This window comes from Pristis pectinata, chromosome 5 (assembly GCF_009764475.1).
Source record: "Pristis pectinata isolate sPriPec2 chromosome 5, sPriPec2.1.pri, whole genome shotgun sequence".
Classification (NCBI taxonomy): Eukaryota; Metazoa; Chordata; class Chondrichthyes; order Rhinopristiformes; family Pristidae; genus Pristis; species Pristis pectinata.
The window spans coordinates 67,728,070-67,744,144 of record NC_067409.1 but is presented as its reverse complement, the minus strand read 5'-3'; the positions used below and the strand labels follow the sequence as shown (position 1 = coordinate 67,744,144).

Sequence of the window (16,075 nt, the reverse complement as noted above, 5' to 3'; positions counted from 1 at the left end):
CTGAGTAAGTGGGCCAAGGAATGGCAAATGGAGTTTAATTTGGATAAGTGTGAGTTATTGCAGTTTGTAAAGTCAAATCCAGGTAGGATTTTCACAGTGAACCACAGGGCCCTGGGGAGTGTTGTAGAACAGAGGGACCTTGGAGTATAAGAACATGGTTCACTTAAAGTGGAGTCACGGGTAGACAGGGTGGTGAAGAAGGCTTTTGGCACACTGGCCTTCTTAAGTCAAGGCATTGAGTTTCAAAGTTGTGAGGTTGTACAGTATGTTGGTGAGGCCGCATTTGGAGTATTGTGTTCAGTTTTGGTTGCCCTGCTAATAGAAAAGATGTTATTAAACTGGAAAAAGTGCAGAAAAGATTTACAAGGATGCTGCCAGGACTTGAGGGCCTGAGTTATAGGGAGAGGTTTGACAGGCCAGGACTTTATTTCTTACAGCGTAGGAGACTGAGAGGTGATCTTTGGTGTATAACATCATTAAGGTCATGGATAGGGTAAATGCACTCAGTCTTTTTCCCAGAGTTGGGGAAACAAAAACTAGAGGGCATTGGTTTAAGGTGTGAGGGGAAAGATTTAAGAGAGACTTGAGGGGCAACAGTAACTATTTTCAACACAATCTCAATGATCCATTAGTTTTTAAATACAGCAAATGTCTTGAAAAGCTCAACACCTTTGCCCTTGCACTTTCACAACCACATTCCCTTCATGATTTGATGCAATTACCTCACTGCATACGTCATCCTGTCAGGCCGCAAAGCTCTGAGCATAATAAGTCTTTGAAGGGAGCTCTTCTTTTTCCATTCCTGTGGAAACTTCTCCTTATCAGGGCATTCTGATTCAACAAACTTCTTCCAGCGTTTGGCTGAGCCTTCAATGTCTCTGTCTAACCCTCGGAACTGGTCCATCATGGCCATGGTCTAAAAACATCCAAAAGGTGCAAGATTTTAATTCACAGAAGCAGCATACTTAACAAGTGAAGACAGGTGCTGAGGAGGTAAAGCTGGCAGCTTCACTGACATATGGCATATAACAGTGAATTTGGATGATGTCACTAATGGTTAAAAGTAGATCATGGTACCATATGAACGGCTGGAGAATTACTCTGCGTCAAAATGAAACATATATTTCTTCTGGAATAGCACATTTTCCATGGAAGGGAATGCAGACATGCTCCTTACAGGCATATAGCATGCCTTGTCCAAGATTTTCTTAGTTTGCTGCATCCAGGAAATGATCTACACCCATGTGCAAAGCAAAAATTTAAATCAATCTTCAAAACAATGATAATACTTAACAGAGAACAAAAAAATGCTGTTATTGCTTAGTTCATGCTGCTTCCATGGAGATAAGAAAACAGAATTAATGTTCCAGGTTGACGACCTTTCATCCGAACTGGAAAAAGTTAGATAAGGAACAAATTTCATGGTGCAAAGAAAGGGGACAGAGCAGAAAGAACACAAAAGGGTCTGTGATTGGGTGGAAGGCTGAAAGTTCAGAGGAAACACAAATAGAAGATGATGAATAATAACCTGAAATTGGAAGAAAAACAGTGTAAATGCTGGAAATGTGAAATGCTTGCTGCAATTGCTTTTATCTGAAATTGTTCAACCCAATGTTGAGCTAGAATGTGCTTATTTGGAAGATGAGCTGCTGTTCCTCAAGCTGAAGTTTGCTTCATTTGAACAGTGTAGGATGCTGGCCAGACTGAGAGTGAAAGTTCAAGTGAGAATTAAAGTAACAGCCAAATGAAAGCTTAGGTCCACCCTTACAGACTGAATGGAGATGTTCTGAAAAGTGGTCGCCCAAACTGTTTGGTTTCCCCCACTGTAGAGAGGACTGCATCATGAGCATTGAATGCATCATACTAAACTGAAGAGGTACATAAGTGAATCACTACTTTCTTTGTAAAGAGTGTGTCTCAAGTCCTGGATAGTGGAAAGGAAGAATGGGCAGGTGGAGTAGATATTGCTGGAGATGGAAGAGTGAACCAAACTGCCTTGGAAGGAATGATCCATTCAGAATGCTAAAAGCTAAGGGAGTGAAAATCAGGATCATAGCACACAGAAACTGGCCCTTTGGCCTACCATGTCCATGCTGATCATCAAGTACCCATCTATACTAATCCTATTTTATTGCACTTGGCCCGAAATCTTCTATGCCTCAGTGATTCATCTAGATTCCTCTTAAATGTTGTGGGTATCTTTACCTTTATCACCTTCTCCGATCTGTGCAGTTATGGGATCATATATGTGGTGTCAGAAATTATTAATACTTGAATGTTTTGAGTTACGACCATGATAAACTAATTTCAGTGTTAAACTGTCAGAATATTTATTGCTGTACCAATTGATCACATGTTGAAACTAATTCTAATGAATACCCTATATAAACAGCTTGCAATTTTTTTTATTGTTTAGGGTTGTTAGAAAAGGTCCTCTTAGATAAGGGTACAAAAGAATTCAATACTCTAATGACCTTGATGGCACTCCAAGACTGAGTGGAGAGAAAATCAACAGGACTCTTGAATGTTTGCTCGATTTTGAATCTCAGGAAAAAGTCCAGCTCCTCCAGATTTACTTCATTGTTCATCAATAGGATCTGGCAAATTTAAAAATATGAAATATTATGTTTGCTTTTACTTTATTCTTCTTGTGTTAAAGTCTCATGGTTGTCTTTTAAGCTTTTTAAGACTCAACAAGTCTTCACAATCTAATACTTTGGTAAGTTTTCAATAACACGTCTATGATTACAGAACTTTCTTCATGTTGAGTGGCTATTATTTGCAAATGACAGCTTGTAATGATGATAGATACAGAGTCAAGTACACATGTAAATAGGATGATGATTAGGCCACTTGGCCCCTCAAGTCTGCCCCACCATTCATTATGATCATGGATGATCTTACCCAGGTCTCAACTCCTCTTCTGTGCCAGTTCCACACAGCCCACAACAGTCCAATCTTTCAAAAATGTGTCTGCCTCCTCTTTAAATACATTCATTGATGTAGCCTACACAACCCTTTGGGACAGAGAATTCCAGAGATTTGCCCCCTTCTGTGAGAATAAATTCCTGTGCATCTCAGTTTTGAATGATAATCCCCTTATTTTACAACTATGTCCCCTTGTCTGAAACTCTCCCACTGGTGGAAACATCTCAAGATCTACCTTAGGATTTTGTCCGTTTCAATAAAATCAGCCTTCATTCTTCTAAATTCTAAAGAATAAAGGTCTAATATTTTTAGCTAGTTTATTCTTGCTTAAATGAGGGGACCAAAACTGTACTCAGTACTCCGGGTGCTACCTCACCAACACCCTGTTCATTTGAAATAATACTTCTCCATTTTTAAACTCCAATCACTTAACAATGAAGGGAAATATACCATTTGCCTTTGTAATTACTTGCTGTACCTGTATGTTAATTTTTTGTTAGATCCCTCTGTGCTCCATTGATTTGCATTCCCTCTCCTTGGATAGCAGTCTGCCTTTTGATTCCTTCTACTGAAGTGCATGATCTCATACTTTTCTACAACAAACTCCAATTAGGGATTTCAAAATGGAACTTTATAGGCACTCAAGGGAAAAAAAATGCAAGGCAATGGAACTGAATAGACTGATTGAAAGATAAAGTAGCTTCCTGTGCCATAATGGTTCTATGAATTCCACTATAGTACAACATTGATAGCACTACAGTTGATCTTGTTTCACTATCACCAAACCTTTCAGAATGGGATAGAACATATGATCAACAATAAATGTGTAAAATTAATTAATTAATTTTAAACTCGATAATTGCACTAATGTTCTCCTTTATACAGCGTGAAATTTAGATCAGTGGTAGCTACTATTTTGTGCACTGGATGCTTTTTGGTATGAAAGGTTTTGCCCACATACTTGTGGGACAAGTTCCACTTTTGTATTACTTAGGATATTGGTGCTGGCTGAAGTCTTCAATCATTGTAAATAGCAGGAGGCACAAAGGTTGTCATGCTGTCCACATTACACTGAATAGTTGTGTGCTAAATGTACCCATGCTTACTATGCCTATTTTGCAGGCTTTTGAGTGGGATATTGAACTGAAAAAGTGCTCTCGTAAAATTGCTTCAGTGAAATAAGCAGCAGAATACTTGGAATGGTTGAAACAGTAGAGGTGACATGCACTGAAAAAAGTGTACATACCTGGAAAGTTGTGTGAGAAAGAAATACCACCTTGTCCTTTTCAAACAGACCTCTACTAGTATAGAGGAACACAGAGTACGTGATGTAGTCGGTAAGATTTGTTACTCGCTCCTTCAGATCCTCCGATTGTTCTGTCCTTTCTATAGCTTTATGAAATACAATGTTAAAAGCCTAAAAAAATAAAAGAATTCAATGATGCAATAGAATTGGAGTGGCTGCCATTCTGTCTGACACTTCAGAGATCTGCTTGCGATGTCGTTCTCTACAGTGCTCTGTGTCATGTGAGTGGCTTGTGATTAATGTGCCATTCTTCTTTGTGAGTCAGATCTCTTGAGATTATAATTTTTGAAATTTAATTTTTTTTTCAATTTTTAACAGAATGTGAAATTATTCCTTTAATCCTTCAACATCTGGTTATATCATACATCACTATTTCTTCCAAGTAAGAAAATGATCAGACTCTGAGGTCTGAGTTTGGGAATGTATGCTTCCATGTGAAAAAAAACACACATAAATTATAAGCACATCTTTGAAAGCATTTTTAATTGTCTTCCAACCCACTGAAAAGAGAGTAACTTAGTTTTTTATGGTTTAATACCTTGAGAGAGAATTGGTAAATAGGATTCAATCTTCTAAGATCATTGATGATGAAATAAAGGAGAGAAGCTCTTGCTGCTACTGGCCGATAGCGTTCACGAGCCTCATTGATCTTCAGCTCATTCTCCTTTGCTTCAATCACCTGTACAAGATTTGCAACAAAGCCTATGTAAGCAATTCCACATATTCTTTCTTTTCTTAACATTTGGAGGCACTCTTTGTGCAGCAAGATTTTTTAAAGATTTTGAATTCAGTAAAGTAAATTGAGACAGATAAATCTCCTAAATCAAATGCTATATTCTACTAGAATTCTCTTCTCAAGTCCCCCGACATTGCTACTCCTGCATGAGTTTCACCTTGCAGGAGTCGTGAGTTGGAGCAGGAGATTTGAAAAGAGGTGAGTCTCTGTGCTTGGGAGTTTCACCTTGCAGGAGTCTAAAAGAGGCACATTTGCAAGCTGTTATCAGTTGATTGGCTCATTGGCAAGTTAACAGCAGCCAATAAAAAGGGTCAAACGGCACAGCAATTTTGGAGCGGCAGTTGTGACAGTGGGCCAGTGTTAGAGTGGGGAGCTGAGGCTTTGGCTCTAGCTCTAGCAGCTTCGGTGAGAAGAAGTGGAGGCTAAAGAGTTGGCGACTTGGAGCGAGAGTGGGAGATTTGAAAAGAAGTGAGTCTCCTTGCTTGCTTGTGAGTTTCACTTCCAGGAATTTAAGAGGTAAGTCAGCTAATTTTTAGTTAATAGGTGATTGGTTAATTAGCATTGGTTTATTATTGTCACTTGTACCAAGGTACAGTGAAAACTTTGACTTACAAACCGATTGTACAGGTCAATTCATTACAAAGTGCAGTTGCATTGAGTCAGTACAGACTGCATTGATGTAGTACAGGTAAAAACAGTACAGTATAAAGTGTCACAGCTACAGAGAAAGTGCAGTGCAATAAGGTGCAAGGTCGCAACAAGGTAGATCGTGAGGTCATAGTCCATCTCATTGTATAAAGGAACTGTTCAGTAGTCTTATCACAGTGGGGTAGAAGCTGTCCTTAAGTCTGGTGGTACGTGCCTTCAGCTATTTATAATTAACTAATTATCAGCAGCTAATAAAAGAAGTAAGGGTCAAGTGGAGTGGCTGTTTTGGAGGCATACTAAGGTAAGGTGAGGGTAGGTTCTTATTCTCTTTTTCTGTCTCTTTATTTTCCCTCAAAGCTTTTTAGTCATGGCAGGTGAGCTCAGACCTGTGTTATGCTCCTCCTACACAATGTGGGAACTCAGGGAGGCTGCCAGTGTCCCTGATGACTACGTGTGCAGGAAGTGTGTCCAGCCATTTTGGATACTGTTGGGGAAGATGGCTCATCAGAGGAAAGCTGCAGTAGCCAGGATCATGGCACCGTGAGTGGCACTGCTGCACAGGAGGGCAGAAAAAGAGTGGCAGAGCTATAGTGGTGAGGGATTCCATGGTAAGGGGAATAGATAGGGGCTTCTGCAGCCACAGAACAGTGTTCCTCCCGGGTGCAAGGGTCAGGGATGTCTCAGAGCGGCTGCAGGGCATTCCGGAAGGGGACGGTGAACAGCCAGCTGTCATGGTGCATGTAGGTACCAACGATATCAGAAAAAAGCAGGATGAGATCCTACAAGCCAAATATAGGGAGCTAGGAGATAGATTAAAAAGTAGGACCTCAAAGGTGATAAACTGAGGATTACTACCTGTGCCATGTGTTAGTCAGAGTAGGAATAGCAACATAGGATGAATATGTGCTTGAGCAGTGGTGCAGGAAGGAGGGTTTTAGATTTCTGGGGCATTGGAACCAGTTCTGGAGGAAGTGGGACCAGTACGGCCTACACCTGGACAGGACTGGGATCAATGTCCCGGGGGATTGTTTGCTAGTGCTGTTGGGGAGGGTTTAAACTAATATGGCAGGGGGATGGGAATCCATGCAAAAAGACGGAGGGAAGCAAAGCAGAGACCAGAGTAAAAGTTAGAGAAGAGAAAAGTAACAGTGGAGTACAGAAAAGTAAATGCAAAGGACACAAAGGTTACTTGACTCTGAAAGGACTATGAGTGCAAGGGTATTTTATCTGAATCCCTAAACAAGGGAGATTACAATGGGATGAGGGAGGAGTTGGCTAGTGTAGACTGGAAACGCAGGCTATATAGTAGGACAGTTGAGGAACAGTAGAAGACTTTCAAAGAGATTTTTCACGGTGCTCAACAGAAGTATATTCCAGTTAAAAACAAGGACAGTAAGGGTGGGGAGAGCCAGCCTTGGATAACTAAGGAACTAAGAGAAGGCATCAGGCTAAAAACTCATGCATACAAAGTTGTTAAGAGTAGCGGGAAACTGGAAGATTGGCAAAACTTTAAAAAGCAACAAAGAACTACTAAGCAAGCAATAAGGAAAGGGAAGATAGACTATGAAAGTAAACTAGCACAAAATATAAAAACAGATAATACATTTTTTTATAATTATATAAAGCGGAAAAGGCTGGCTAAAGTAAACGTAGGTCTCTTGGAAGATGAGAAGAGGGAATTAATATTGGGTGATGTTGAAATGGCCGAGGCCTTGAATGACTATTTTGTGACAGTCTTCATGGTGGAGGAGACATCTAACATGCCAAAGAGATGTTATGGATTCGATGGGAGGTGAGGACCTCGATACAATTGCTGTCACTAAAGAGGTAGCGTTGAGCAAACTAGTGGGGCTAAAGGTAGATAAGTCCTGATGGGATGCATCGCAGGGTACTGAGAGAAATGGCGGAAGTTATAGTAGAGGCGTTTGTAATAATTTTCTGGACTCTGGGTAGGTCCCGGCAGACTGGAAGACAGCAAATGTCATGCCACTGTTTAAAAAAGGATGTAGGTGAAAGATAAGTAACTATAGGCCAGTTAGCTTAGCGTCTGTAGTTGGGGAAAATGCTTGAAGCTATCCTTACGGAAGAAATAGTGAGTCATCTGGATGGAGATGTTTCCATCAGGCAGACACAGTATGGATTCAGAAAGGGCAGGTCCTGTTTGACAAACTTACTGGAGTTCTTTGAGGATATAATGAGTGCAGTGGATGTTGTATACTTGGATTTCCAGAACATAGAACAGTACAGCACAGAACAGGTCCTTCGGCCCACAATGTTCTGCCGACAGCTAATCCCTTCTACCTACAGAATGCCCATATCCCTTCATTTTCCTCTCATTCATGTGCCCATCCAAGCCCCTCTTAAAAGCCCCAATGAATTTGCCTCCACCACCTTATCAGGCAACGCATTCCAGGCATCCACCACTCACTGAGTAAAAAAACATCCCCCTGACATCTGTTCTGATCCTACCCCCTCTCACCTTAAATGCATGGCCTCTGGTATTGGATCACTCAATAATGGGAAAAAGATATTGCTTGTCCCTCATAATTTTATACACTTCCAACAGATCACCCCTCAGCCTCCACTGCTCCAGAGAAAAGAGCCCAAGTTTGTCCATCCTCTCCTGATAGCACATGCCCTCTAATCCAGGCAGCATCTGAGTAAACCTCCTCTACAGCCTCTCTAAAGCCTCGATATCCTTCCTGTAGTGAGGTAACCAGAATTGTACCTAATACTCTAAATGCGGCCTAAACAGAGTTCTATGGAGTTGGACTCCAGTACTCAATACCTCGATTAATGAAAGCAAGCATTCCATAAGCCTTCTTTACCACCCTATCTACCTGTGTAGCCACTTTCAGTGAGCCGTGGATTTGCACCCCAAGGTCTCTCTGCTCTTGAACACTGTTAAGGGTCTTGCCCTTAAGAATGTACTGCCTCTTAACGTTAGTCCCACTGTTGTGAAACAGGTTCGAGGTCTCAGAGGCAAGGACTTTGAACACAGTCTTAGAGATAAATGATTTATTTACAAAAGACAAACGTGGGGAAAGGGTAACAGGAATAACACACACATGCGCACAGTTGATAGCAAGTGTGGGAAAATCGCAACGGGGTGAAATACACACACACACACACACACACACACACACACACACCCCCCCCCCCAAACTGGGTACAGACAATCAAGGAAAAACAATACGATACCTGCCACCCCTTGACCAGTGCAGGCACAGCTCTATGCTCCCAGGGATACTAACGAAGATGCTCCCACCCATTTTAACAGTGCACACCTCACCAATGATTTCTTCAGCGCTGTTTCACAGTGCTCAGCCTGGAGCGAAGCAGGGTGGTCCCTCAGAAAAACAGGCTGAGCCAAGCACAATTGCTGGAGGGCTGGGGGGTCCAGCCCAGGTAATCTAAAAAGGTGAATGGCCAGGTGTGCGATGGGTGGGGAGGGGCCAAACCTTGATTGGCAGTGGTGTGTCTTCCGACCAGGTAGGGGCAGTGTTGTCACGTGACAGCCACGACCCTCCACCATACAATCCACCCCTCAGAAGTCGCACCACTTGCCAATCATTACATGGAAATAACTATTTCTAAGCCTAAAACTATATGTCAGTATACAGTACTAGTGAAAGGCAGATGTGCTCTTGATAACCTGGCAAGCACAGCATAACATACAGACAACAATAATAACAACAATGAGAGCAGTCGCCCAGTGGATGACAGTTGCCCACCATCCCCCCAGAGACCCAAATGGCCACCAGTTCCCCCATGAGGTGTCGTGGTGGAGGAGCTGGTCCTTCGCTTTTTGAATTTTAGCCACCGAGTCCCAAACGTGAGCAGCCAAGTGGGTGATGTTCCTTGATTCATCAGGGATAAATGTGCAGCACTCCTTACCAATCACTGCACAGGTACCACTATTAGCAGTGAGTAGGTAATCCAGGGCCATTCGATTCTGCAGGGTGACCATCCCGACGGCTGTCAGCTCTGCTGCCGTCCGTGTCAGAGTGTCTTCGGTGTGTTGCAGTGCCACTGCCGTTTTGTTGGCCAGCGTCTCAAGCACGCTGGCCATCTGGATGACCTCACGGGACAATCGGGCCGTGCCATACATGAGAAAGGCTATCATCCAAAACCTCTCTGCCTCCATAATGGCCCTCTTGTTCTGGTGGCCGCTGTATGCTGAGTGCTCCCAGGTGCCAGGTGGATATAGAGCACCACAAACGCTGGAAAGCAGCAACCATACCAGCTTGCAGGGAGCCACGGGTAGGCATGGTGGCTGCAAATCCAGTGGGTCCCGTTCAAAGTCCAGGGAGCCCCCAGGTTAGCGGCAACATCGGCAGTGTCACTGGGGCACCTGGATACCAGTTTTGCTCGCAGTCGCTGTGACCGATTGAAAGGTTGGAACCGTGCTCATTCAGGAGCCTGCACCAGCATTCCTTAAGTTTGCTCACCTGCTGTGGAACGACCCTGAGAGTCGGGGCTCAGGTGGAGGTCAAACTGTAGGGAGGGAAATACCAGTTCCTGAAACACCCACCCCATCGGGGATCGCTGGAAGAGAGGTTACGCAGTGGTGAGGGGTGTGGTGGGGGACTGCTATTCAGACCCCCCCAACTCCCCCTGAAACAGATATGCCAAAACCCACAGGAGTGAAAAGTCTATGTAAACAGTTCATTTTAAAATCATCCAGCGGGATCGGCGTAAGTAGCAGAGCTTCATCTGCGTGTGCTGGGGTTCGCACGCAAATCCAGCAGTCGTATCTATTAGTGGTGCTGGCAACCTCATAAGCGACTCTGCGCCCTTGGATCTTTTGCCAGAGGCTCCATTCAGCGACCATCTCACTGGCCAAGACCTGCAATTCAAAAGGGACACCTGCCTGGCAGGGACCAAGTGGCAGTGCTTGTTCAACAGCTTGCTTTGCTGTTTCAAAAGCAGCCTGTTGTTTGGGTCCCCATAAGAATGTGGCTTTCTTACAGGAGATTAAGCCATGGCAGATAGTGGAGATATGAATATCTAAATCCACCAGTGCATGCCAAGGCTTGTCTGGGTGACTATGTTGGGCACGGTGGCAGCTGGGGGGGGGGCAGACTTGTTGAGGTGTCTGTAGTCCACCGTCATGCACCACGTCCCATTCTTTTTGTGGACAGGCCAGACAGGACTGTTGAAGGGAGAGGCTGCAGGTCTAATGATGCCCTCCCGCAGTAGGGCTTGGACGGCCTCAGTGATATCTTGGTTCCCCCCCGGCACTCTATACTGTCGGCTATAGATGACCTTGCAGGGAGGGGGGACAACAACTGGTTCCCGTTTGGCTGCCCCAACTACGACTGTAGCCCGTGCGACCCCGAACGTAATCTTGCACCTGTTAGTATGGAGGACTGTCCCTCTAAAACATTGATTCCCAGAATGCACTCAGGCAAAGCCGCTATCAACACTGTTACGGTTCCCGATGGCCATGCAGATCGTGACTTGCCTCGAAGGTAAAAGGGAACCCCCAACCCCCTATTTGCATCTGCGTCTCTTTCCACCTGGCGGGGTCGCCCGGGATGATAGTGTGTTGGGCACCCATGTCGATGATGTTCCCCCTTCCCCAATGTACAGTGATGGGTATATGTGGCCTCAGGTCTCCCGGGCAGGATAGGGCGATGGAACAAATGCACCGGGACCCCTGGCCTTCATCCTGTGGGAGGGGGTGGAGGTCTGCCACCCCGTGGGTGAAGGTTCCTGTTGGTGGAGATGGGCCATTTGCTGTCTCAGCAGGTCCTGGAGCTCAGCCTTGAGGGCATGAGAGACTGTTTCAAGTGGGGCAGGGGCAGGGGCAGAGGCAGTGTTGGCGGGGTCAGTCCGTGTGCTCCGGAGGTTGGGGGCGCCCCCTGTGTCGGGCTTGATCCCAGGGTGGTTGTGGGTTTTCCCCTGGCCAGATGTCCCCGCGCAAAGCTCTTTCCAGAGCGTGTAAATGGTGGCGGTCAGGATCCCATCTATGCTGACGCAGTCCACCCCTGCGCGCAGTAGGTCCAAGAATAGCCATTTGCGTGTAAAACAAGAGGTTGTGTCTCCAGCCTGCATCTTTGCCCTACGGACCTGGGTGGGCGGCCCCCGCTGCATGTACTCTAGCCCTTCCAGGAGGGTGATGGCGTCCCGCATGGCCTTCCCATTAGCCGGTCCCATGAGGGGCAGGACCACTGGCCTCAAATCGGGGCATGCGGTGGTGACCAGGTATCCCGCTAGCACACTGGGCACCCTGGTATTTTCTAAAAAAGTTGCGATCACAGGCTCCCTCCCTAATGACCCTGGTGCCCTCATTGACTGTGCTCCATTGTGGTCACCCATATAAATCCCACTTGAGAAGGGTAGGGTACTGGACCCTCACAGCGGTCACTACACAATACCACTGTTACGAGCCAGGTTGCTATTTGGTGAATGTCCCTTTAAGGCACCTGGACAGTAGAGTAGTAGTGTGTGTGTGTGTGATGTTATCTACAAGACAGCAAGACAGAACAGCATGTTGGCTGTTTTGGATGGATGAAGAATAGCTGTGTCTGTCACTACAATCCACGTATGGATTTTTGGAGCAATCAAGTGGAGTCCACTTTGTCGTTAACCTGTGCTGGAAAGCAGGTATTACTGTGGGCGGCCACGTATCAAATGCCTTCGGGGTGGCAGATACTTTGGAACAAAGCAGTGGAGATCATTGGAGATTGAGGTGTCGTATGGGTTCAATCGTGGAACAAGTGGATTTTGTAATTTCTCTCTACATTTTCTCTTCAGTCAACAGTGGTTTTGCAAAAGCCTTTGCTCATGTTTCACCTTATGACTTGCTGAACTGAACTTTGAGAACTATTCCTAGACTTGGGGTTTGGGAATTTGCCACACACACACTTTGAGTTTTAGTTTTGGGGTTAATGTTTAACATCTAATGTTTTCACTTTTCTTGTCACAAGTAGTTATTAATAAAATAGCTTCTAATATTTATACATGACTCGGTGTGGTTCTATTGTTGCTGGTATGTAACACCACAGGGTAGTGCCGTCCCCGATCCCTTCCTGTGGCGCCCGTAGGGCATTGTTAACACTGCTGGTTGGACAGGCTCCCCAGCGTGCTCGCTTCCTGGTGAGAGAGGCTCATGTTGGGGGCCCCCTCATCCTACAGTCGGAGCAGCCATGTGGCCAAGTGCTTGCCCAGCCGCTGGTGGTACTGATCTGCCAGCTGGGTCAGCTCCTTGGCTGAGAAATCCCGGGTCTCCGTAGTCTCGGAGGGACTATGAGCACTTACCCCTGCGGGTGCCTCATCCTGACTTCTCTCCCTTCTGTGGTGGACCTGGGACCATGTGATGATGGGTCAAACATGCAGGGGTTTGGGTGTGTAGAGGGGAGGGCGGGTGTGATGGGACCCAGGCTCCTCAGGCACCCCTTCTTTGTCATTATCCATCCATATATCCCCATCCATGCATCCAGCTTGTCACTGTGCTGGACCAGGGCTCGAATTTTGAGCAGGTCCAGCTGCCAGCTAGGCTGGCAGGCTGCCTGCACCTGCTGCATTTGGATCAGCCTGCAGGTGACCTTGGTACCTCTGGCCTCGAGGTCGTTGCCTCGGGTCTGGGCAGCCTGGACTGTCTCCTGCAGCACACAGCAGCGCTGCTGGAGCACCTCTTTTTGGAGACACATATCCTGTATCTGGCTAGTAATCCTGATCTGGAGTCTCAGGAGGGATGCAAACAGCCAGAAGGCACCCCTTTGACTCCCCTTAGCCTTGGGGAACCCCGACTTCTGGAGGAGGGAGACCATGTGGTGCCCCAGTTTCTCACCACAGGGGTCTAACTACTCGGCCCAGTCCACTGGTTTGCCGTGGTCCGCCAGCACGCTGGCCAAATCCCTTGCTCTCATTGGTCCGCCCGGGAATCCTATCCTTGGTGCCTGCACTGGCTTTCTTGCCCCATTCCAGAACATCTCTCCCCGTGTCTGTGTTCAGCCAAGACCTTTGAGACCCTGCTCGCAGAGGCAAAAGAGGCCAAGCCAAGCATGTGGCACTCTTTATAGGGCTGGGGGGTCCAGCCTAGGTAATTTAAAAAGACCAATGGCCAGGTGTGTGCTGATGGGTGGGGCGGGGCTAAACCTTGATTGGCAGTGGTGTGTCTTCCGACCAGGTAGGGGCAGTGTTGTCACGTGACAGCCACGACCCTCCAGAATACACCTACCAAGGTGCAACACCTCACATTTTCTGGGTTGAACTCCATCTTCCATTTCTCTGTCCACATCTGTAACTGATCTATATCACACTGTATCCATTGCCAGTCTTCTACACTATTCACAATGCCACCAATCGCAGTATCATCTGCAAACTTACCAACCCACCCATCAACATACTCATCCAGCTCATTTTTGTACATCACAAACAGCAGAAGCCCCAGCACAGATCCCTGCAGAACACCACTACTCACAGGCCTCCAGCCCAAATAAGTCCTTTCAACCACTATGCTCTGTCTTCTGTGGGCAAGCCAGTTCTGGATCCACACAGCCAAGTCTCCACTGACCCCATGCATCTGAACTTTCTTGATTAATTGATGATGTGGGACCTTGTCAAATGCATTACTGAAGTCCATATAGATGACATCCACAGCTCTACCTTCATGAATCTCTCCCATCACCTTGTCGAAAAACTTAGCCAGATTTGTAAGACACGACTTGCCCTGCACAAAGCTATGCTGGCTTTCCCTAATCAAGCCATTGGATTCCAGATGCTCGTATATCCTATCTCAAAAAATTTTCTCCAGCAATTTCCCTACAACTGACGTGAGACTCACTAATCTATATTTCCCTGAATCTTCCCTTGTTCCCTTCTTAAATAGAAGAACAACATTAGCTACTCGCCAGTCCTCCGGGACCTCACCCGTGGTCAAAGAGGACACAAAGATACTGGTCAAGGCCTCAGCAATTTCCTCTCTCTCCTCCCTCAGTAACCTGGGGTATATCCCATCAGACCCAGGGGAGTTATCCACCTTAATACTGTTTAGGAGAGCTAACACTACCTCTTCCTTTACCTCTAAATACCCTAACATGTTTACACCCTTAGTTCCAATTTCTGCGTCCTGCATGTCCCTTTCCTGGGTAAATACCGAAGAGAAATATTCACTCAGAACCTCACCCACATCTTCTGCGTCCAAACATAGATTCCCTTCTTTCTCCTTAAGTGGTCCTACCCTTTCCCTCGTTATCCTCTTATTCCTTATGTAGGTATGGAATGCCTTTGGATTCTCCTTAGTCCTACCTGCTAGGGACTTTTCATGGCCCCTCCTGGCTTTCCTAATTCCTTTCTAGCTTCTTTATAGTCTTCATGTGCTCTACCTGATCCTAACTTCCAAAGCCCTGCATACTTGTCTTTTTTCTTCTTGACTAAGTTCCCTCATTTTGCCATTCATGTCCTTCCTTCTAATCAGAACATACCTATCCTGTAAGCCTATGTATTTGATCCTTAAACACTTCCCACATGTTCGACGTGGACTTGCCAGAAAAAAGGTGTTCCCAATTTACTCTACCTAGTTCCTGCCATATGCCTTCATAATTAGCCCTGCTCCAATTTAAAACTCTCCCGCTAGCCCCATACCTATCCTTATCTGCAGCTATCCTGAAAGTTAATGAGCTGTGATCACTGTTCCCCAATTGCTCACCCACTGACAGGTGAGTCACTTGGCCAGGCTCATTACCCAACACCAGGTCCAGAATAGCCTCTCCCCTTGTTGGACTATCAACATATTAATTTAAGAATCCCTCCCGGATACAGCTAACAAATTCTGCCCCATCTAACCCCCTTGCACTAAAAAGGTCCCAATCTATATTCAGGAAGTTGAAGTCTCCCATGACCACAACCCTGTAATTTTTACACATTTCCCTTGCATATCTGTTCTTTAATGTCCCGGTGGTTATTGGGAGGTCTATAGTACACCCCTAAGAGAGTGATTGCACCCCTCCTATTCCTGAGCTCTACCCATATAGACTCTGTGTCCAAGCCCTCCATAATATCTCCCCAGAGTGCAGCTGATATATTATCTCTAATTAATATTGCAAGCCCTCCCCCTCTCTATTCTTCTTAAAACTTCAAAACCCTGGTACATTGATCACCCATTCCTGTCCCTCCCTCAACCAAGTCTCTGTAATGGCCACAACATCATAGTTCTATGTACTGATCTATGCTCTAAGTTCATCACTCTTGCCCATAATACTCCTGGCATTAAAGTACAAACACTTCAAACCATCAGTCTTATCACATCTGTTATTAGGAATCTGCCTAATACCACATTCCCTGACATCAGCCCTCCTACCTGTTCACTCACTTACTGACCTGTTATTCTGGTTCCCATCCCCTGCGAAGCTAGTTTAAACCTCCCCCAGTAGCATTAGCAAACCTTCCTGCCATCGAAGGCGTTTGATAAGGTGCTGCATAAAATACTTAAGGAGGCATGGAATTGG

At 45.6% G+C, this 16,075-nt stretch overlaps 1 protein-coding gene across 1 annotated transcript in view; it reads right to left on the bottom strand.

Annotated features, from left to right (window-relative positions):
* LOC127570973 (dynein axonemal heavy chain 11-like) overlaps positions 1-16,075 on the bottom strand; it is a 395,392-nt gene that overhangs the window by 59,199 nt on the left and 320,118 nt on the right. The window contains exons 69-72 of the mRNA XM_052016942.1: positions 4,773-4,913; positions 4,175-4,345; positions 2,475-2,597; positions 723-916 (exon numbers count right to left, since the gene is read on the bottom strand). Coding sequence (XP_051872902.1) covers positions 723-916; positions 2,475-2,597; positions 4,175-4,345; positions 4,773-4,913 — 629 coding nt within the window. The remainder of the gene's footprint in view (positions 1-722; positions 917-2,474; positions 2,598-4,174; positions 4,346-4,772; positions 4,914-16,075) is intronic.